The following is a 24291-nucleotide window of genomic DNA, read 5'->3' as shown; positions in this document are numbered from 1 at the left end:
TAAGTGTGTATTACTTGAGTGCTGAGTGTTTCTGACGTGGGGTGAGGCACACCGGAGAAGGTGTGTGGGGGGAAAATACAAAGATGGATATGACAGTTTTGGACTATGTGTGACCTTTTTTGAACTTCATCTTCACACAAAAGATGACTTTGTTTGTTTTTTTGAAAGTACCTTTGTTAACCTCTGCGGGCATGGATTCTCAGCTCTAACTTCATGCTCTTAATTCTAAGAATTTGGTGTCTCTCGTAAACCTTGGCTGTTCTGGAAGGCCCGAGCCAGGCCAAGCTGGGAGCGACTCGCTGTCGAGCAGCTAAGTACAGGTCACACGGTGCGTGTCCTGCACTTCACCTTGGACCAAGGCCACAGGGAGGAGCCAGCAGCTCTCTGGACAGAAAGAAGCTGCTCCGTGTGGTCTTGGGGCCCCAGCTGTGAAGACCGCTGGGTCTCCCCAGATCATCTGCCCAATTTTTTGGATTCCGCACTCCGCAGAGTGCAGGGAGTTCCAACTGGAACAGCCTGTCTGGGGCCCGGCCAGAAATTTGCATCATGAACCCGGAAGAGATCAATCCTCTTGGGCTTTGTCAGCGGTTGTGCAGCAGAAAATTCCTTACACTGGATCTTCCCCCTTCCCGGTGCTCTTTGCTTTGTCCCTGGGTCTTTGTCTATCTGTGCAGCCATACCCCAGCAGACTCCACGTCGAGGGTGCATGATAGTCCAGTGAGGCCACAGAAGAGACCGAGAGACAGTAGTCAAGACAGGCTGATTGGGGAAACTTGTAAACAAGGAGGACCGAAGCAGTGAAGAAAGCGTCCGCTGCTGGGATCTCCGTGCAGCCAGCTTTGACAGCACAGCAGCTTAGCCTGGCCAGCTATCTTCGGCCTCTCCCTTCTCGCATGGCCAGCGTTCCAAGGAGATCAAGGCCTGCCATCTGGACACCCTTCAGTGCAAAGGAGACGCTCTGGGCTGGGCATCTCCAGGAGCCCCTGACCCTGAAGGCTGGACAACACATTCTTCTACACATTCTGCTTGATGGGAAGATAGAGGGAGGTGGGATCAGTATGTTCTCAAGATAGTGATTAACAGGGACATTCAGGGTGAGCTTGCTCAAGCTAGCTATTCAGCATCACCCTGGAAGCAAAAATGGAAATGAGAGAAGGTCTCACAGCCTGTTTAGAGAGGAGATTGTCTTCTGCCAGGGAACAGAATGCTGTACCTTGGCTCAGGTAGAGGCTTCTGGCTACCCTGAAATATCAGCCTTTCTAGACTCATTTGTTCCTGGCCATATTTCTTTTAAAAATGAGTATATTGAGAGACAGACAGACAGAGAACACAAGCAGGGGGAGTGGGAGAGGGAGAAGCAGGCTGCCTGCTGAGCAGGGAACCTGATGCAGGGCTCTATCCCAGCACCCTGGGATTAGGACCTGAGCCAAAGGCAGATGCTTAACGACTGAGCCACCCAGGTGCCCCCAGGGGAAAGACTTTTATACAGAAGAGGAGGAAGCAAAACAAAGCAATTATTTGACTGGCTGCAACTTAGAGTCTGGCTGGGTGTTTATGATTGGTTACCCATAGGTAGCGTTTTTTGTTTTTTGTTTTTTTGTTTTGTTTTTCAACCTTATAGCATTTACAGGCTTAGATTTTGGTTTGCTTACTTACATAGGCCTCCAGCCTCAGGGCCACCCCAGTTAATGGCCTCCTTGTTTAATTAACTGAACAGTTCCCTACCTACTGGAAGAGTGGCAAGATCGAGTCTCACACTTGTCTCTGTTGTGTCCAGATTGCACCTTTGCACCAGGTGTTCCGTCTTTTCCTGATTGCGTTCTGTACGAAATGATTCCTTAAGGGTTTCCTTTTCTCTCCTGATTTTGGCAAGATTTAAGATGATAGGTCAGCCGCTTTTAGAATATCCTCCAGTTTGGGTTTGTTAAAAGGGAATTCATTACAGGTGATTTTTAGGAAACAATAAAAGCCTGGCTCTCACACAGATATAAAACTGGACACGTGTTCAAACAGTTTTACTCCCGTGAGGTGAGGGAACAGGGCAGATGTTTCAATGGTTTCAAAGTAGAAGTCAAAAGGGCACCAATTCATGTGAAGCAAAGGGATGTTGAAATCAATTGTAAGTAGAGACAAACTGCATTTTCACCTACAAGGAGGAAGTCCATAAAATCACTGCGAGACGGGACTACATGTACATAGTCACCAGCTGCCTACACTTAGAGACAACTGGGCTGGCGTCTGAGACCTGGGAAGAGAACGCACAGCTTCCCGTTGGAACACAGGTGTCTTTATCTGCAGGTTTATCCTGTGTTGGTTTGTTGTTGTAAACCCATATTGTACATCTTTGGCTGGAATATCACCAATGCTTGTGGTTTCTCCATTACAGCCTGTGGATGGACTCGATGTCTTATCACTGGTGTTCACTTCGACTGCTTAAGAGAGCACTTTCCTGGAGTCTCTCCTGTAACACGTTTACCTCACCTTGTAATTAATAAATAATTTTGGAATGGTTTTGGGAGGGAGGATAGAAAAGAGTACAAATCAGATTTGAATGTTTTCCCGCAGAGATTTGGCTCTGCAACAGTATCAGCACGCCACTCTTTGAAACAGTGGACTCATTTGGTCCTGTTTAATTCAGTAAGCTGTGATCTGCCACTGTTATTATTTATTTTGGTGCACAGTCTGTCCCAGATTTAACTATGGAAGCTTCAAGCAGTGTTCTGTGCCCTTCTGACCTGTCTCCCATTATTCTCTGGGCACTTCGTTCCTTTCTGGCTCAGGGAGCTGTTCCAGGCTTATCTAGAACTTTCCTTACTTCAGTCCTGGCAGGAGTCATTTCTACAAGGAACCCAGTTCCTTTTAGTGGACGGTAGTGCTCAGCCCTTGGGAGGTGGCCCATCCTCTGCTCAAGTGTGCCTCCCTGTGGTGGGCTGGTCACCTACTACTTCTACCCTGCCCAGCGGCTTTTTGAGTGGGGGAAGGAAGGAAGCTGTTAAGTTTTTTGTTTTTTTTTCAAAGACAGGTCAAGGTAGGGGATGGGAGGAGGAAGAAGATGACTATATGCATTTTTTATACCTTCTCCCCTGCCCCTGATTTACCAAACACAAGATCTGATCTCCTGTGGTCAGTTAGGTTTCTGAAGTGGTTACATTTTATGTGGATGAAAATGAAACTTCACTTCATCTGAAGAGCCAAATCATTCATCAGCTGCTTATTATCTACTCTGCACAGACCTGACATAGTACTCAGTCACGGTGAAGGCCTCTGCCTTTAGGGAGCTGGAAGAAGAGTGAGATGTCCTGCCTAAGTCATACTACAGCTGATGTTTCTCTTAGCACGTGGGGGTATGAGTGCCGCCCTCAGTCTGGTCAAGGAAGGAGAATCAGAGGTCAGGAAGGGTTCCCAGAGGAGCCTGGAAGCTGGGGAGTTTGGAATAGAACTTAGCTAGTTGGACAAGCTGGTTAGATGGGAAGGGTATTCAAAACAGAGGGAAAAACATACTTAAGACCAGAGAAATATGGCAGACTGGAGGGATGGGAAGTGATTTGATAGGATGAACATCACTTGTTTCCTCATCTTCTTGACCTCAGTTTTTAAGAAGCATAGTGGTCCTTTCTTGCATTTTTTGCAGGGTACTATCACAGAGCTCCATCTGTTGTCCAAGATTAGTGCCGTATCTTGTGATACCTTCCCTGCAAAGAGGCAGTCTTTTCTCAAGAAAAGTCAAGTGGAATTAGTGGGCATTTTCCCAAAGAAAGATAATCAATTATTTATTCAGTGTTGAGCTTATACTTAAGAATTGGTCTAGTACTTTTTGGCTCCACTTTTTTTTTTTCCCCCATTGAAAATATGCCTGGTCTTATATCTAGGGATTTTCTCCCCTCTGAACACATACTCACTCTGATCTAAATGGAGTGTTCTGGTTGTCTTTACTCTTAAATTAATGCAGCGGGTTGGTTACAGTAGTTTAATTCCTATCTTCGATTGTTTCTTATCATTGGGGGAACACCAGTTTATTACTTCGAATAATGTTTTGAAATGAATAAAGTCATTTACATCATGGCAGTTACATCTCCCCTATATGTAATCCTGACCTTTCTTCAAGATATGTTCTCTGTGTAAAAATTATTGCTTTCAAACATGCTCCTCATATGTTTTTTTTTTTTTCAAATTTTGCAGACGATACCAGAAATTGCAGAAGATCATGAAGCCTTGGTAAGAATTTATGATCAATTAATATAGACGATGTAACACTTCTTCTCTGCATAATTAAATCCTGTCCTCTGACTGACCTTATAACTATGTATCTAGATATTTTGAGTAAGTGATTTTTTTTTTTTTTGCTTGTTTGATATTCTTACTAACAGGTTCTTCAAAATCTTATCCCCCCCCCCTTTTCTTTTGGTTGATCGTCAGAGGATTTTTTATGTTTGTCGCCACACAATGATTAAAACAGAATTGCTATCCTTTTCTGGGAGCAAGGCTAGGCATAATTTTATGTATTACTTTAAACAAAAACTTCCTTTTTTGTGCCTATCTGATGTTCAAAGTTAAGAGTCTTTGATTTTCTTCAGTGGCTCAGTATGAAAAAGATCCACATTAAAAAAAAAAGTTCAGGATTGAAGTATGGTATGAAAATTATTTACTCGGAGTCTCAGAAAGTGTTCAGTCCCCTATCAAGTGAATTGCATGATAATTGTGTCTGGAGATCTCAGAACTTCTTTCTTAGCGCTTTTCCTCCTCGGTGCCTTTCTTGTCCACTGAACAAGGTGAGTCCAAACAGGGTCTAACAAACTCTCTCCAGTGGGCAGAACAAATTTCCATTTTGCCAAGTTGTTAAGCAGATAGTTTCAATTTGAGAAGCAAAACTGAGCAACATCTGAAAATGTGTGTCTTATTTTTTCAGTCCTCAGAGAAAATTCCAATCACCTTCAAGTACATAAAACTGGTCTAAGTCATTCACCTTCCCCTACCCTTCCACATAGAAAAGAAAGTATATACTCCTTAGTTACTAAATCCTAATAAAGTGGAAAGCACTACTGAGTTTTTAGGGTAAAAATTTTTAAATATTCTTTTGATATATGTATTTAATATAGTAGGCACACTTAATGGTAATGGCAATAGAAGCCCTCTTTTATGAGCGTTTGTTCTGGGCACTGTCTCAATGTTTACACTCATTACTTTTAATCCACACTTCTATCCACCGCACAAGATCAGTATAATGAGAATTATTTCACTGACGCAGAAGTTAAAATCGGGGTGGAGATGGGACTCAAACTGAGATTTTCTCTAGCAACCTCATACAACTTACTAGTGTTGAGGAATTTGGGGGCTCTGAAGCCAGAGTAATTTTTAAAAATTTATCTGCCAATAATTTTAATCTTTTGGTATGTAGGGATGCTGGAAGTATGACTACCTGTGAACCACGATTTTCATTTATCAAGCATAGAATAAATCAGTGTTGAGGGCCTTCATTCTGGTAATGGCAGAATATCTTAATTAGACTATTACGGATAGCAATTACAGAATCTGGACAAAGTAGTGTAAACAAAAACACCTAAAAATAACTGCTTGAAGGAACTGGATAGCAACCCAAAGTAGACAGAAAGAAGGAGGTCAGCCCTTGGAAGAACAAATGAGTCTCAGATGAGATTTATGTGTTTGTAGCTTTTCCCTGAAGATCCCCGCTCCTGCAGTTATAATGCATGAAGTGGCTGAAAGCCTGAGTCTTGCTTGGTAGGACACTAAGAAGGTATAGTTTGGGGCTGATGGAACAGCTACCTCATGAGGCGAAATCCATGAAAGGAGGGAAGTTCAGAGGATATGAGACCCTGTGTCTACATACATCCACCTGTAAAATTGGCCCAAGTCAGCAGTGTGAATGTACATGTGTGTGAGTGTAGATGTGTGTGATAAACCTGGGGGGCCTGGTAAAAACAGCAACTGGAAATGAAAAGAATTGAGAAGAGTTTTAAACTGCCACTCACTACAGAATTTGGGAGTTTGATTCTAGCTAGGTTTGTTCCTGCTCTAACAAAACATTCTTCAGAAGAATAAAATTAAAATTTTGAGACTTGGTGGTCTTTTATTCCCAATGTTCAGAATATAATAATAATAAAAAAAAACTAGATATGTGAAGAAGAAGAAAAGATGACTCATTCTTAAGAAAAACAAAATAGGGGCACCTGGGTGGCTTAGTAGGTTAAAACCTCTGCCTTCGGCTCAGCTCATGATCCCAGGGTCCTGGGATCGAGCCCCGCATTGGGCTCTCTGCTCAGCAGGGAGACTGCTTTCCCCTCTCTCTCTCTGACTGCCTCTCTGCCTACTTGTGATCTCTGTCTGTCAAATAAATAAATAAAATATTTAAAAAAAAAAATAAAGCAAGTACCAGAATCTGAGCCTGAGATGACCCAGGTGTTGGAATTAGCAAATGAAGATTCTAAAGCAACGTTTGTAACTATATTAAAAGAAGAAAGTATTTCTGTGATGTGTGCACAGATGAGAAGTCTTGGCAGAGAAATGGAAACCATAAAAAAATAACCAATTGGAGATTATAAAACTGGAAAGTGTAATACTTAAAATGACAAATTCATTGTATGGGAGTTGAAGATGGCAGAAGAGATAGTAACCTCGAAGACGTGTCAGTACAAATTGTTCAGTCCAAAGAATAGATAAAATGAATAGAGAGTAATTGATCTGTGAGATTGTAACAATTGATTTAAACCACATTTAATGGGGGTCTCAGAAAGAGAAAAGAGAGTGAAGCAGAAAAATATTTGAGGAAATAATGACAGTTTCCAAAATTTGTTGGAAAACATAAATTTATAGAGCTAAGAAGCTCAGTGATCCTAAGTGGGGTAAGTAGGAAACTGTTATCTGGAAATATTATAGTCAAACTTTTGAAATTTAAGGAATTTATTTATTTATTTAGATTGAGTGTGAGCTGGGGGGTGGGTGGGGAGGAGAAGGGCAGAAGGAGAGAGAGAATCCCCAGCAGATGCTCTGTTGAGCATGGAGCCGGACCCTGGACTCGATCCCACAACCCTGAGATCATGACCTGAGCCAAAACCAAGAGTTGGACACTTAACTGACTGAGCCATGCAGGTGCCCCCAGCACAATATCATTTTCTAAAAGGAAATTGCAAACCAATCCTAAAACTTGAAATGTGTAGGACCTAGAATAGGCAAAACAGCCTTGGAAAAAGCAACAAAGATGAACCAAGTTGGAGGATTTCATTAACTGACTTTAAGACTTCCTATAAAGTTACTAATACACTACAGTTTGCTACAAGGGGGTAGACAGATCAAAGGAACAGAATAGAGTCCAGAACTGATTTTCAGTTAGATTTTTAAAAAAGGAGCCAAAAGAACGTTTGCATACGAGTCAGGCTATGAAAATGAAGGCAAGGGTGATTTAGCAATTTTTTACCTTTTATGTATATAATTTTTACCACATACAAGAGAAAGCATTTGGAAAAATTCAAAGGGAGAACTATAATTCAAAAAATTCAAAATCAGAACTCTATTTATTAACTTTGGGAGTTAAGGATATAGTGAGTGTGACTTACTGATGACTTTAAAAGTGGCCTTTACTTCCAGCTTCTCTCCACCTCTGCCTGGAATGGCACCCAGTCAAAACATTTGGAGGCACTATTCTTTTATAAATTTAGCTGCTTAAATTTGAAATGCTTCAAGATTGGCTGTATTTAGTTGGAATGAAGATGGTCTCTACTGAGTTGATGAGAAACATTTATTTGAATCGTTCCAACACACATGGTGTGTTGGCTGTGACATGTCTCTCACCAGAATGTAAGTTTGCAGTCAGCTTAATTTGTGGCAGTCGGTACTGCAAAATCTTTAGCTTAGCACTTTATAAAAAAACAAATAAAGCAAACAAATAAAAGTGCTCCTGCATGTGCCATGTGGTTGGGTTTTACTCATAACCCTTTTAGCCTTGATCTTGTGCACGTGGCATTGACTTCAAAAGAGAGCCTTTCTCCTGCCTTTGCCTTTGGAGCCTCAGTCTCTCCTCTAGGGGTGAGAGTCAACATCTATGTCGGGGTTCAATAAGGGCTTTTATAGCTGCATCATTTGAAATTAGATGATTGATTTGGAATGTAATAAAATTTTAGCATGGCCATTTCTCTTTTCAATTGAGGATTTGAGTGTGAATTAAAAAAAAAAAAAATTCTCTCCTGTGGAAACCTAGTATGCCATCGAGCAACCAGTCACAGAGAATTATATATATGTTATATATGCACTCTCTCTATATGTAAGAGTATTATATATGTATGTGTATATTTTATAATGTAATAAATAATATAACCCATATATTTAATAATATCTTTATATGATAAATAATATAAAATGGAATTGTATGGTCTGATAACATATACAGTATATTTTTAAGTATGTGTATAAATAAGATATTATTACATAATATTTCTATAAAATATGAATACAAATCATACAACACTTATATACAATGTTATTAGATGGACCTTGGGAGCTATCCCTACTCTGGGCATCTTAGTGTGTGATGTGGAAGGAGCTTCTCCCACTTACCAATCAGTCACACTTATGGAAGACAGCAGAGCACAGAAAGGCCTATCGACAGTTGCAGAAATAGCACTCCACCTCCTTCACAACCCTGGAGATTGAAATCCTGGGCCCAAAAGCAAAGCTTTGCAGATCTGGAAACCAAGTGATACCTTTTCTCTTTCTCTCCATCTTTCTTCCCAAGTCCTTGCAGCCTGTCTGAGGAGTCCGCGGGCAGAGTTCCAGAGCACTTGAGGAAGCAGGACAATCCCTAGAGGTTACTAAGGTCGCTCAGATTATGGGTCCTTCCAGTGGGGACCAGGGTCATTTTACCTTCGGATAATTAGAGAGCATAAATATTACTTATATTTTGTTTCTAAAGCAGCTAAGGAAAACGAACACCTTCTCTGTTCTCACCCTCAGCTAGCTCCAGGGGGTGTAAAGAAGGGTTTGGTTGCAGTAGCGTGTGCTTTCCTTTGTCACTGTCTCAGTGCTGGTGCTGTGAGTGACGAGACGAGGCCGTGTTTCCACTGTACAGAGGCCGCGGGTGCCATTCTCCAGTGTCATTTACATGGGAGTCTTGTAGAGTTGAGATCTTTGAGCTTGCCAGGTGTAAGCAAATAGTAATGATTAGTTACCATATGCTTGTTTTCCCCCTTTTTAAGCAAAAAAGAAAATAAATTCGCTGATAATGGTGATGACTAATGTTATAATAAAGCAATGCATTAGCTAATACTGTTTACTGTGAGTACTGTACATTATCATGTAATAACGTTTTCACAGCAATACTAATGCCAACACACTTTATTAATAAGTCTTACTAATTGCTTTTATACCTGACTCTCTTATTTTCCTGAGGCAGTTTCCTTCTTTTTTTGTTTTATTTTTCCCCCCAAGCTGACATCTGGATTTTCTTGTGATTCATCGTAGAGTCATTTCTGGATTTTTTTTTTTTTAACCTCTCTTGCTACTCTTTTTAACCCCTTTTTCGTCTTTCTACTGGTTATATATTCTGCTTCAAGTACGTTTGGGCTTTTTGGTTTGGAATTTATTTTGGGGGGCGTGCCACCTGGGGATCACCTGTGAGATTGGTATTGCCCGTCTGGGACTCAGAGAAGCCTTTAAAAAAAAGTAGTTCTTGCTGAATGGTTTGGCTTTCCTTGCTTTCCCCTCCCACCCACACAACACCCTCCCCCACTCACAGCCCCCTGGCTCCAAGGACAGAGAATCCTTGACACAACGAAGGCAAACATTTGAAGATCTTGGACTTTGTTTACCTTCCTACAAGATGACTTTTGTGTAATGGATCACAACTAACGCGTGTTGCTACTACGCTACACACTGCGGGAAGGGCTTGAAGCCTCGTGGCTTGTTCTGTTCCCCCAGACATCTCTGAGTCAAGTATCACCACCACCACTGTCAGTAAGGAAACTGAGGCACAGGCTGAGTCTGTAATTTGCCCGTCGAGCGCTGGAGAGGAGACTGCAGTCTGACTCCACGTAATGGTGTCTATCTGTTCCATCCCCTCCTCTCTGATCTCTGGTAGCTTCGGATCACGGTCTTCTCCTGACAGCCTCGCAGCCTCTGAAGTGAGGCAGAATTCCCAAGGTCATGCCCGAGGTCATGAGCCCCTCTCAGGAGACTCACAAAGCTGTTTTCAAAGAAATGGGAGTCTGTTTTCTGTTCTGTTAGCACAAAATAGATAATAGCACAAAATAGTCTAAATAGCACAAAACAGTCTAAACATTCCATGAGCCTTTGTAGTATAGCAGTTGTGGCATGACGGAGTCTTAGAGATTCAAAATCTGAGCAACCAGCTTCATTTATTTATTGTTTTAAATCAAGCGCGTGAATCTGCGAGGTTGCAGGTTGCGTACGTTGCAGACATCCTGGGGGGTCTCATTCAGGGTACTTGGAGAGAGTACTCACCTTGAGACTTAACACTGATGACGATGGGTTACAGTAGAGGTGAGTTTCTATAAAAGATCCTGAGTGTCTGTTAAGTGTTGTTTTGAGAACATTAGAAACCAGGGTATTGTCTGATCAGGGACAGGAGTGGAGCTGTTTTAAAAGGATAGTGCTTTTGCCTGAGTGTGTCTGATCTCTGTTTTGATTTCTAACCCACACATTAGACCCTCCAGACAGCCCTCCAAATCACAGCAAGTCTATGGCCAGCAAATAATGATTATTTTCACAGATAGTCTATAAAGATAAAATGTAGTATGCCTGGGTAGCTCAGTCAGTTAGGTGGCTGCTTTTGGGTCAGGCCATGGTCCTGGAATTGAGTCCCTGCATCAGGCTTCCTGCTCAGTGGAGAGCCTGCTTCTCCCTCTCCCTCTGCCTGCTGCTTCCCCTACTTGTGATCTCACTCTCTGTTAGATAAATAAATAAAATATTTAAAATAAAGATAAAATGCTGGCCAGTGTAATATAGAAATGAATATGTTTACTTGCATATATATTTGTATCTGTGTGTTTGTGTGTGTGTAAGCACTCCTCCAAACACACACACATGCACGTGTATATATAGACTGCTCAAATCCTCTGCAAAGTGCTAATACTCTGACTAGAATTATTTCTGATTATTAGCTACCCGTGAATAATAAAAGAAGCACATTGCCCTCTCTTGGCTGAGAAGCTTTAAGCGATCTTTCACTGAATACTTACATGCTACACATGTTATTAAGTACAGTACAAATAGTCCTGTGTTAAACAGGTGTCACTCTTCAGTTTTTCAACTGGGAAGACAGAGGCTCAGACATATTAGGGAATAGCCCAGTGAGACATAGCTTATCAGAGTGAGAGTCAGTAGGAGTTCAGTTCTGTGCCACTGAGGCCCTGGCTTTCTTTGTAAAGTCCACCAGCCTCCTTCCCTTTAAATCACTTTTTAAAAAAAAGATTTTATTTATTTATTTGACAGAGAGAGACCACAAGTAGGCAGAGAGGCAGGCAGAGAGGGAGAGGGAAGCAGACTCTCTGCTGAGCAGAGAGCCCCATGCAGGGCTCAATCCCAGGACCCTGAGATCATGACCTGAGCCGAAGGCAGAGTCTTAACCCACTAAGCCACACAGATGCCCCTTGACTCACATTTTTGATGAAGTTTCCTATAGCGCAGCTGTTTATCTCAGTGATATTTCACAATTCTGTTGTATTCACTTTTCTAAAAGCTTTCTCACTTCTGTGCCTGTCCTTGGGCTCAGCTCTTGGCCCGTCTCCATTAATCCTCTTTGTGTTTTCCAGCTTTGGAGACATGCTGTCCTTCACCCTGACGGCCTTTGTTGAGCTGATGGACCATGGAATAGTGTCCTGGGATACGTTTTCAGTGGCATTTATTAAGAAGGTAATGCAGACTGTGCTTTTCTAAGGCTTCAATTACTTTCATGCTGCTGTGCTTTGGAGAATATTGTGTCATTGTGTCCTTTGGTTTCTTTGTGTTAAAGGTAGGTGTGGTGTTGAGAGTATAATGAATATGGGGGTCTGGGCACCTAACTCCTATGTGGAGATGACATCGTCCCCCCACCAGGATCGTAAGGGCTGGGATGTGAGAACCCACAGTCAAGGGAAATCAAGGTGTCATATTGTTAACACCCTCAGACGCAGTCCCTGTGGATTCCCTGTCCAGGACTTGGTTGTTTTTAAGACCTAAGCAGAGTTCCTTCTGTTCTTCTTAAACCTTCTGCCCTCAATGAGGTATTCAGGGAGCAGGAAAGAGGCAGAGTATATTGATCTCTTACATCCATGAGTTTAAAGCAGGGATGTAAGAGAAGGGGGTGTGCTTAGTTTCATCTTCTTAGGTTGAGCTCACTTACTTGTAATCACAGTGCAATAAAGTCTCTGGAATTGGAGCCTCCTTCTTTAGGAGGGAGCTAATAAAGGGCTGGAAAAGTGGACTTGGTGTGGGAATAGCTCCCACCATCCCTGCAGTTGCGTTGTGTTAAGACGCATTTGCAAACTTTTAATTCTGTTTACAGTCTTTGAACAACAAGTAAGTAGTTCTACCTTGATAACTCCTAAATATGATGTTGGATCATGGATCATTATTATTTAATAACTTTTTTTTCTTCTCTCTGTAATTGTGAAATGATTTATAAGAGTATTGGCATTTTTCTTCCTATAGTTGTTTTGGCAGTAAAGAGGTGTTTGGAATTCATTAATTTATTTTATAAGGATAGATTTCTTGGAAGAGTTTTTAAAATAAAGACTTCCAGAGAATCTGTGAAAAAGCTGGAAAGTCAAAGCGAAATCCAGAAGAGCCACTTGAAATTTTTAAACCTTTTATGTTGAAATCATGTAGACTTATAGAAAAGTTGTACAAAATAATACAGAATGTTTCCATATTCCCTTTATCCAGCTTCCCCTAGGTTAACATTTTGCATAATGATGGTACAGTGAACAGTGGTGCGATACCATTACCATTTTTATTTTGGCTTTGCCAATTTTTCTCATAATGTTCTTTGTCTGGTTAAGGACCTGATCCAGGATCCCACATTGGGTTTAGTTGTCATGCCTCCTTAGTGTCTTCCAATCTGACAGTTCTTCCATTATTCCTGGTCTTTTATGACTTTGATAGGTTTGAAGAGTACCAGTCACTTATTTTGTAGAATGTCCTTCAATTTGGATTTGTTTGATATCCGATGGTTAAATTAAGGTGGTGCATTTTGGCAAGAATAGCAGAGAAGTGATAATTGTGTCCTTGTCAGCACATTGTAGTGGGGTACATGATGTCAACAGGTATTAGTAATGGTGACGTTGACCTTGATTATGTGGTTGAGGTGGTTATCTCCTGGGTCCCCTTGTCATGAAGTTACGTTTTTTAATTTCTTTTGAAATTAATCCAGCTCTTGAAAGACATACTGCCTTGAACTGAACGGTACAGGAGAGCCCTAGTCAGCTAAGTGAGGTGTTGGGAATGGAAGCTCCAAAGATCAGATGCTTGCATGTCTTGTGTGTGCATTTCAGACAACAGCTGATGGGAACCCAGGGCCTTCTTAATAGACCTCTGCATTCTCTTTCCTTCTGTAAGGGCATCAAGCCAAAGGAGATGATTAATGGGAAACACTAGAAAAGTAGGCCTCTTTTTGCCTGTATTAGTCAGTGGTACAAATTGCTGAAGAGAAAAGAAACAACTCTGGATGAGAAAGCCAAGGAAATGAAAGCCGTGCGTTATAAATGCAAATAACAAATTGCGGAGGTCTGTACTTGTAGGCAAAAAGATCAAGAGAAGTAAGTTCAAATCTGAGGATACTGGGCTTTGTGGATTTTTTTATACTTAACAAAAATTTTAACTCATTCTGGATTTACGGCAGGCCTTTCTTTCCTACATCCAAATTGCCTCGCTAGTCTATTGTTAGAGCCTCTTTTGCTCTGAAAACAATGCTGTCTTGAATGAGAATTCCTTAATGTTATGTTGTGCTTTCATCTGTAGTGTAGCTCTCTCTTTAAAAGATTTTATTTATTTATTTGACATAGAAAGAGACGAGAGAGCACAGCAGGGGGGGAGTGGAAGAGGGAGAAGCAGGCTCTCTGCTGAGCAGGGAGCCCGATGTGGGACTCGATCCCAGGACGCTGGAATCATGACCTGAGCTGAAGGCAGAGGCTTCATGGACTGAGCCACCCACGCGCCCCTCCATCCACAATATCTTTTGATCTCAGGGAAGTCCTTTCCAGAACAGAACAGGCTGTCTTGCTACTCCGGGCCAGGAGGCAAGGATTTAGTCAGTGGCTTAGGGAGGTTAAGTGATGGCATATGGAGTGGAGCGTCATCGATCCCATGGTTAAGGGCTCCTCCCCCCATGTCATGCACCTGTGCTTTCAAGTGGTGGAAAAAGTAACTCCTGCAGACTTGTTGAACCAGCATCGCCTCTGTTCAGCCCTCCCCGACCTCACTGGTATGGAGTTAAGTGATTTCTTCTGCTCTCCATTCTCCTTGGATCTTGTATGCCCCTGTGCTAACACTTACCACATTCTGTGGATTCTTTGTTCTTTTTACTGGCTCCCACTAGACCATGAGTCCCAAGAGGCTGGAACCACAGCTTTCCGCATGACTTTATCCTTGGGGCCCGGCACAGAGTAAGACATTAATATATTTCTGTGAAATGAGTGAATGAAATTTGGTTTGGGAGCGTTTTTTTTAAACCCTAACACTTCAAGAAGAGACATTGTATTTAAATGTATTTCAAGTCAAATTTCAGTCATGAGCGGAAAGAAATGACAAAACTGTCTTTTGTTAAATGATGTGAGAAGGGATTAAGAATGACAATAATTTAATATCTGACTACTTAAGAAAATGGTTTTCACTCACTGAAATTAAATTAAAAAAAAAAAATCCAAGGAAGCAAAGACTAGCAGTCTTGGTGGTTTAAATAAAAAATTAAATATTTTCTTGAAAGGCAATACATTTAGTGAATCTCATGTTCTCGTTCTTGGTCATTCTCGTCATTCTCTTTCTTTTGCATTGCTACTTAGATCTCAGTCCCTTATGTGAATCTGAAAAGTAGTCATCAGATAATGACCTTGTAATTGATAGTTTTTGTAAGCTTAACTTTTTTATTATTCATTAGCTGATTCAAATTCAGCAGTTAGACAACCCACGAATTGTATGCATGCAACTGTCTTTTAAATGGAGCTTTATCTCGACAAAACTCAACTAGGAAATGCACTGACAAGAGATGCTTATCTCTGTGGTCCAGACTTGGCTTCCTATTAATGCTAAATTCATACCACTTTGGAGAAATATTTTTTCCCTGCCAGCCTCTGTCTTCTTCCTTACTGTCTGTTTTCTTCTGTCACATCTAGGTTCTAGTGTATGAACTTTGTCTACAATAAATGACATTGTTTCATAAACATTTTGAAACATGGAATCCCTTGATGTTAGGATCTGATGTTGCGTTTTAAAGACTTGCTGCTTCAGGAGAGGGTAGGAAGGTATGGAGAAGAAAGAACAAAAAAAGAAAAAAAAAGAAAGAAAGAAAGAAAGAAAGAAAAAGAAAACAAAACAAAATAAAGCAAACACCAAAAGCCTGGAACTTTCTGTATTACGATTTGGTTTTCCCTAACCAAGTATAACCCCAGGGCCTTTTCTTGGAAGGAGGATTTCCTACACATACTTCTGCAACCTTAGTCCTGTGGGAGGGCTTAGTTTACCCCACAGTGTGCTCTGTGTTTGGACAAATAACCAGCCGGTTCAATGTAGAGACCCAGTAATTTTTACCTCTTAAAAACTTAAGAGATTGGGGCACCTGGGTGGCTCAGTGAGTTAAGCCTCTGCCTTCGGCTCAGGTCGTGATCTTGGGGTCCTGGGATTGAGTCCCCGCATCAGTCTCTCTGCTCAGCAGGGATCCTGCTTCCCTCTTTCTCTGCCTACTTGTGATCTCTTACTGTCAAATAAATAAATAAAATTAAAAACAAAAACAACACTCATGAGATTTATGGGCCGCTGCCCGGATAAATTTAAAATATGGCAATGGAGCTGCATGTTCTCTGTAGTCTTTCTACTTTGGATAGCATGGAAGAATTTTAAGATTTCATTCTAAGTTATTCTAAGAAGCGTTTACGTACTTTTAACAGTTTGTGTCTTTGATTCATGCACTGTGATGCCCCTGGGGCTTCATAGAAGCCATGCAAATACTCCTCTAGCTTATTTAGGTAACATTTTAAAATGTCTGGAAACATGCAGAGGTAGTATATATCATTATTGCTAGCTTTTCTTCCCTCTTCTTTCTTGTGGTACAGACTTACTTTCATGCAGCTGTGCTCCTCTTAGCCTGGGTCACCTGCATCAGCCAAAAGTGTGTCATGGAGCCAGGAATAATAGAAAGACAAAGAAAGTCATTTTTTTGGGGGGGGTGACATGGAGGGGGACAAGAGAAATTGAAATTTAACCCAAAAATCATTAATGCTCTGTAACTATACTAACATTCATGGTTTTCAAAATAGATATAGAAAATAACATTTGATTTTTTGGAAAATTGTACGTGCACTAATAAGAAGCCCGTCCACAGTCGTTCTGTTCACTCTGTCAGCGCGGATGCCTTGGTTATTAGTATTCATTAGATGACAGTATTGGGTCATTTAAGCATCTGGCTACAACAACTGACACGTAAAGACAAGAGATAGAAGTTAGTTTAAAAATGCCACTAATGGGGTGTCTGGGCAGCTCAGTCAGTTATGCATCTGTCTTCCACTCAGGTTATGATCCTAGGGTTCTGGGATCGAGTCCCTCATGGGGCTCCTTGCTCAGTGGGGAGCCTGCTTCTCCTTCGGGCTGCCACTCCCCCCACCACACCCCCCTGGTTGTGCTTTCTCATTCTGACAAATAAATAAATAAATAAGTCTTAAAAAAAATTCTGTGGCTAGTATTGGCCCCAGAATTGCACTTAGGTCTCTAATAATTTGCATGCCTGGCAGTACCCAGCTGTGTTCAACAAGATGCTCCGTCTGTAACCTGCTTTAGGATTGTTGAAATGATGGGTTCTTTTATATCACAAAAGAGGTGAGCTAATAGGAAAGATTATTTTTAAAGAATATTTTGATGAAGGTAAGGGATTAGTTGTATAGGAGAGAAATATATAGAAATGGCAAATGGAAATGGAACATGTATGTGGAATTCAAATATGCCCGAAATAAAGCAAAGGCCACAAACTATTTTACCAACATTGAGCAGACGCCTTGAGAACATGACTGCCAAGAATTTGTAGAGAACTTTAAAACCCGTTAGCAGAAGGTGTACTTTGTATCAGAAAACATTGAGAGTTCTGGTTATATATTTTGAGAAAGGAAATGGTATCAAAAGGATATCTGTGGAAGTAGAGGGTAAAATTGTATTAGAGGGGAATCTTGAACAAAGAAGAAGGTGGGAGAAGATGCTATCTTAGGGATCCAGGAATGAGTTGGACCCTGGGCCAGTGTTGTGCTTATATACCTGAATGCGTACCAAAGGGGAAGACATCCCAAATATGTTCACAGGAACAGAACATTAGGGACTGGGACTATGAGTCACTAATGATTATGGCAAATGTGGAAAAAGGTGATTTTTGAGAAAGGAGGATTAAAAAGACAGTGAGATTGGTTTTCACACCATTTAATTTTAGGCTTTGTTGGAATATCTGAATGGAATTATACTTATGGATTCCAAGAATAAGCAATTAATGTACTTCACAGTAAATGCCTTTTTATCTGTTTTTTTATTATTTATTTTTTATTTCCAGCATAACAGTATTCATTATTTTTGTACCACACCCAGTGCTCCATGCAATCCATGCCCTCTATAATACCCACCACCTGGTACCCCGACATCCCACCCCCCATCCCTTCAAAATGCTCAGATTGTTTTTTAGAGTCCCCCCTTCCAATTTCAGAGTCCCCCCTCAGATTGTTTTTCACCTCCCCTTCCAATTTCCTCCAACTCCCTTCTCCTCTCTTTCTCCCCATGTCCTCCATGCTGTTTGTTATGCTCCACAAATAAGTGAAACCATATGATAGTTGACTCTCTCTGCTTGACTTATTTCACTCAGCATAATCTCTTCCAGTCCCGTCCATGTTGCTACGAAAGTTGGGTATTCGTCCTTTCTGATGGAGGCATAATACTCCATAGTGTATATGGACCACATCTTCCTTATCCATTCGTCCGTTGAAGGGCATCTTGGTTCTTTCCACAATTTGGCGACCGTGGACATTGCTGCTATAAACATTGGGGTACAGATGGCCCTTCTTTTCACGATATCTGTATCTTTGGGGTAAATACCCAGGAGTGCAATTGCAGGGTCATAGGGAAGTTCTATTTTTAATTTCTTGAGGAATCTCCACACTGTTCTCCAAAGAGGCTGCACCAACTTCCATTCCCACCAACAGAAGAAGAGGGTTCCCCTTTCTCCACATCCCCTCCAACACATGTTGTTTCCTATCTTGCTAATTTTGGCCATTCTAACTGGTGTAAGGTGATATCTCAATGTAGTTTTAATTTGAATCTCCCTTATGGCTAGTGATGATGAACATTTTTTCATGTGTCTGATAGCCATTTGTATGTCTTCATTGGAGAAGTGTTTGTTTATATCTTCTGCCCATTTTTTGATATGATTGTCTGTTTTTACTAGACTATCAGGTCCTTGAAGTTCAGCATCCTGTGCGTTTTGCTCATGTCTCTTACTTCCAGATCCCAGGACAGTGTAAGCCTGTTTGTGGCAGCCAGTCAATGCATATTATTTGGATGAGTGAGAAGAGGGTGTGAAGACTGCAGGGTGGGGGAGGGAGTTTGGTAGTTGACTGACAGGTAGAAGATTGTCTATGGACCCTTGAAAGTACATTCACTTTGGCTGAATGGGGGCAAGAAAAGGAGCATGGAAGACAACCTGAGTGCCGAGAACATCAGAAGTATTGTCAACAAACTTCTGTGTGAGTTCAGTTTTTTAAGAAGTGCCAGAACTGTGCTGGGATCATGGAAAATGGTGGAGGAGGTGTTGGTGAGGAAGTCGAGGAACTAACTTAGTTGAGCTGAACATTCTGTTTAGCAGAGGTCTAAAGAAAGTGTTAAACCGTGAGCTCAGGATGAGGGTAATTGGATTTTTGTCAGAAAAAGATGGCCTTAGCTTGGTAGGTTGGACAGAGGGGAGCAGATCGTGAGGATTAAGGCAAAGGCTTGCAGGGGACAGTAAACACATTGGAGAAGTTTATTAGCCATGAAAGGAGCTCAAGCAGAAAATTCTCATACTCTTCCTGTTCTTTATGTTATAAAATAGTAGCTTTTTGGGATATAATCATATTGCTATACTATACTATATTCCTTTCTGTCCTGTATTTCCCACCCCTGAGATCCAGGTGTATCTGGGGGCAGAGAGGCTGTTGGGGTCTGTGTCAGCTAGGGAGTCGTTAGCTAGAAACTAGTAGAGATGGTAACTGCAGTTGCCATGGGCACCTTTGCATTTTATCTTGTCCCAAGATGGGGGCTGGGGACGCGGATGAGGAGAAGAGGCCCGATGGGACAGCAGGAAGGAAGAAATCAGAGTCACAGGGGGTGGGGAGACGGGACGTGAGCAAATGTCAATTTGTCACGGAACCAAATTATTGAGCTTTTAAGAAAGCAGTCATTATGTTGATGTAATAACAGCCCTTTAGTGTGAGTTGTCAACAGACAGTAATAACTTTTAATGAGGCCTCTAAAATAAAACCTTTATGGTACCCATGTGTTTGGGTTACTGAGATCCATTATTCTAACCCTTATTTTACTTCCCTCTTACTTTGTGATTTATTGTTTGAAGCCTCCATGATTAATTCCTTAGGGAATGTATTTTAGTGCTTAAGCTATTATTTTAACTTTTAGCACTGCTAATTTAAGTGTGTTCCTATTTGCTAAATTTGAGATGAGAGGAATTTATTTTAACCATAAGAAATTGGAAGAACAGGGGGGAGAGAGTGTTTCCATTGTGGAATACCAAGGAGAGTAGCCAGTGACTGAGGAGTTGCCAGTTGCGTTGTGTTGACAAGTGTGATTTGTGGGAGTCCCTTAAGAATGTAACAGGGTCATAATCTGAACATAAAAATCATGCATCGTGTGGGTGAAGAAGTAGCCTGGGAATGGGAGGGAATGGCTATTAGTATATATTGAAATTACCGCCTCAAAGGAGACACAGGAGTCCTTAACACTGTGTGTGTTGAAATCATCTGCCCCGAAAGCTAAAACCTGGCAGAAAAATCCCAGAAAAACCAGACAATAATTCCTTGAAGTCATCTCCTTTTTTGAACTGCTCCTTATTGAATTATAGAAATAAGATACAGAGGGTGCTTTGTAGTAATATAAGCAATTGTTGCTGACTTGATGTGTTTCTGACAGTTCTGCTGTAATTCCTGATACTTTTCATCCTGTGTCCGGTGTTTCTGAAGTGAGCTCCCGATTTCCTCAACTTACTCCCTTCTGTACTTCTGTGCTCTGTTTACTGCTGGTGGTCAGTTGTGTCCTCCTTGGCTTTTCAGATAGCGAGTTTTGTCAACAAGGCAGGCATGGACATCTCAATCCTGCAGCGGTCCTTGGCCATTTTGGAGTCAATGGTGCTCAACAGCCATGATCTCTACCAGAAGGTGGCTCAGGAGATCACTATCGGCCAACTTATTCCACATCTTCAAGGGTAAGCATGCAGTTGCCTCCTGTGGGGGAGGGGGAAGTGATTCTGGTAGACAGCTGCCATAAAGCCTTGGGAAGGGTTTTAGGTTGGTTTGATCAACCAACCGAATCCAATATGTAGATATTTTTTGATAGATTTTTGATATATATCAAAATATATATATATTGATCAAATGTGTAGAAAAGGAACCTTCATTTGGCATCTAACCACACCATGTACTATACCCATCCCCCACCACACGGATGGCATCGTGACTGGGCCGCCGGTGGTGGGGGGGGTGGGATCCCAGGCCTGTTCTTGGTACCCTTCTGTCCCCAGTGCCTGGCTTTTCGTAGGCAATCACTTTTGATATCAGTAGAATTTTGCTTTTAACATCATAGGACAATTTGCTGTCCTAAGTTCTCAACAGCATCTTTCCTTTGTCATTAAAAATAGTGTTTTCTCTGCTATAATGAGTATTTTCATAGATAATTACGAATCTTTCAAAGCAGTCTTCCTTCTTAGGCTCAAGGTGATTACAGTGACCTTCTTTTGTCTTTTCTAATGCATGTGTTTTGTCTCTAGAGGCTTGAGCCGGAAGACAAGGCACTTAGCAGGCTGCAGGCTTCAGGGCTCTTTCCCTTCTCTCCACTCAGGCAATCAGTAAGGTTGTCCCTGCGAAGGACACCACTGGACAGAGCTTCTCAGAAATTAAAGGATGTGGAGTTGCGCGTGGGCAACAAGCCCCGTGAGGTGGCTTACACCAACAGGGAATTCATTGAAAGGATCCAGGGGGACTTTATAGACCCCAGGAACAACTTAAGTAGCCAAGCCTTGAGAAGGATAGAAAGTGTGGCTTCCTTGGAGTGGCCACAACAGGCTTTTCCTCTGCCGCACTGGCTGGCACCGGTGTGACTTGGCTCCCAGTAACTGCCATTCCTGGTCTCTCACGTCGCATTGACACGTTCTCGGGAGGAAATCGGATTGGCCTGGCTTGGGTTGGGGGTGCAGGCTGGGGATGTGCGGGAACAGTCAGTAGTTCTCCACGTACCAGAAATGTTAGAAATGTTGTGTTTATAAGGCAAACCTACTGAAGTGCGTTAGAGGTTGCCTTCATTTGGGCGGGTGGGGTGGGTGACCAGATTGTAAAATCTTAAGTCACACAAGTTGTGGATTGTGGCCTCAGGGAAAAGGAGCCCATGCTCTAAAATGATGCTTTTGTGTGAAACTGCTCTCGAAATAATACCAGTTTCACATTTCCCTGAATGTGAAGTGTATTAGCTCTACAGCCCGTGTCTTTTCTCTCAGTATCGAGGGCATACTTGTGCATTCACAGCATGCTCTGCTAGAGTGCAGGGTTTCTAATCTGGCAAGTGCCGTGTTGAGGATTTTATATACATTAACTAATTTTACCCTAAAAGCAGCAGCTTAAAATAAGTGTGTTTTTCCCCAGTGTTCCAGATGAGGAAACTGTTTTGGGGACACCCCTCTCCAACCTTGTGCAAGGCTACACAGCCAGCCTGCGGGGCACTGGGGTTTGGATTCCATCCTGCCAAAGGCTGTGTTCTATACTCGGCCTCTTCTGAAATGATCTCCAAATGTAGCTCACGGGCTGCTCCTTGTTTTCTGCCTCGGGTCCTTCTGATTTACCATTTACCATGTGGCTTCTATGAGATTCTTGCTTCCTTTGGAATTTCTGATTTCATTTCTGTGAAAAGCAGTTTTTCAAATTTCACAAATAAAAACTGGTTCTTTTCGTTATTAAAAAAGTTTCTATTTGGAAGTAGATTTTTAGATGATGTACTAGCATTGCCATGGAGACAAAGCAGTTTCCTTTATAATAAGTCCAGGGGTATAAGGGTACCCAAGTCCAGTCCCAGATATACTTACTTCATGCATCAGACAAAATCACAGTCCCGCTCCCCCCCAACCTCATAACCACACGTACAGCTCTGGGTTCATATATTTAAGCCTATTAGAGAAGAAGGGGCAGGCCGGCTAACCACCCGGACTTCCTGCGTGATCTCCGCTGAGCCGTGTATCGTCAAGCTAGGAATAATAATGCCCCCCCCGCCCCCGCAATGGTGTGTCCTTCCTTATGATGGTTGAAATATGTTCTCTCTCAGTTGCCAACTGCATTGTCTGGGCCATATCTTTCTCTTTCATTTTTTTTTTTTTTTTTTTGTGGGGGAGATCATGACCCTTATCACGGTCTGACTCAGAGGTAGCCTATTCTGACTTTCTGTATTGTTCCGGGTCTTTACAGGACAGATCAAGAAATCCAAACCTATACCATTGCAGTGATTAATGCACTATTCCTGAAGGCCCCTGATGAGAGAAGGCAGGTAAGTTGCATTTCTTTGGTCCTAAGACTGTACTCGGGGCTGGCAAATTTGGGGGCAGAGAGTGCCCTCTCCTTCCCATCCTGGGGACTCCCCACTGCCCGGCAGCTTGGCTGGCCAGCCTGGAGTCATTCACAGATGGAGTGGGAAGAAGGTGGAGATGCGTAAGCCCTTGTCCTAGGAAGAATGCTAGGAATGTTCCAGCGGTAGAGCCCTTGCATCAAAGGAAACCCAACATAGGAGCTCGAAACATTAAAAGATGAAAACCTTGCTGCTTTGGGGGCAGCAGAGGTAGAAGCCCTGAGATCTTCTGTCATGCCATTGAATGCTCCCTGGGGCAAGGGAGGTATTGTCCCTATTTTCCTGATGAATACAGTGAGACCCCGAGAGGTGTCCTGCATTGCCCACAGAAGTTTAGATGGAAAGGACAGGAGGAGGACCACACAGTTCGCTGCCCCTGGTTGAGATAATTATTCCTAAGTCAGGGAGGGTCTTTGCTCCATGATATTTCTGTTGTCCATATCTGTATGTGGGGAGAGGAGTGATCAACCCATTTCCCTTTCTCTGTGCACACAAGGGAACCCCTTAAATGTACCCATGTGAAACCCATCCTTTGGTACTCTCCTTTGTCTGTGGCTCTGTGGTTCTTCTGCGGTGAGGTAAAGGATCTTTGTAGAGGGGGTATAGAAGAAGTAGAATTTTGTATGTCTTGGAATATAGCTTGCCCTTCAAAGTCCGTTCATTTTTTTTTTTTTTTTCATCAACATAGCATAGACCATGTACCTTGGTCACACAATTCACTTCATTTAAAAACTGGGTGGAAATATGAGATCTTCCAACCAGTAGAAAGTGTACTGGGAGCTCTGTGACAGTTACCACTAAATCGTTTTAGAAGAATTTAGAAGCTAGCATGCTACTAAACCCTGAACACTCGAGAAGTCTTTTTTTTGTTGTTTTGTTTTGTTTTATTATATCATCGCCAAGGATTTTAAACCTCAGTGACTAAATGTGAGGGTTTCTGGTTTGTTTTCCATTCAGAATTGTTTGTTCATTCCTGGGGCTATGTCTGCACGAATGGAGTGACTTTATTGTTTCCTGTGTATTGGGTTGTGTCTCCTCCGGAGCCAGGAGATGCGGGCCCTCCCTAAGCCTTATGCTCCAGGCTGGATTTTTAAGTATGGTTTTGCAGGTCAAATCCTAGGTGGGTCTGTTTTTTGTTTTGTTTTTTAAGATTTTTATTTATTTGTTTGACAGAGAGAAAATAAGCAGGCAAAGTGGCAGGCAGGGAGAGAGGGGGAAGCAGGCTCCCTGCTGAGCAAG

The 24291-nt window shown here is 42.0% G+C and overlaps 1 protein-coding gene across 11 annotated transcripts in view; it reads left to right on the top strand.

Annotated features, from left to right (window-relative positions):
* The window catches only part of ELMO1 (engulfment and cell motility 1), a 520745-nt gene that overhangs the window by 170258 nt on the left and 326196 nt on the right, over positions 1 to 24291 (top strand). For all 11 annotated transcript variants that reach the window (XM_004741958.3, XM_004741959.3, XM_045089495.1 and 8 more), the window contains 4 exons: positions 4180 to 4215; positions 11778 to 11877; positions 20502 to 20653; positions 22896 to 22974. In XM_004741958.3, the coding sequence (XP_004742015.1) occupies positions 4180 to 4215; positions 11778 to 11877; positions 20502 to 20653; positions 22896 to 22974 (367 nt within the window). The remainder of the gene's footprint in view (positions 1 to 4179; positions 4216 to 11777; positions 11878 to 20501; positions 20654 to 22895; positions 22975 to 24291) is intronic.

This window comes from Mustela putorius, unplaced genomic scaffold (assembly GCF_011764305.1).
Source record: "Mustela putorius furo isolate JIRA1106 unplaced genomic scaffold, ASM1176430v1.1 tig00003845_pilon_pilon_pilon, whole genome shotgun sequence".
NCBI classification, from domain to species: domain Eukaryota; kingdom Metazoa; phylum Chordata; class Mammalia; order Carnivora; family Mustelidae; genus Mustela; species Mustela putorius.
Note: the sequence above shows the minus strand (reverse complement) of the source record. Positions and strands in the feature narration are given on the sequence as shown.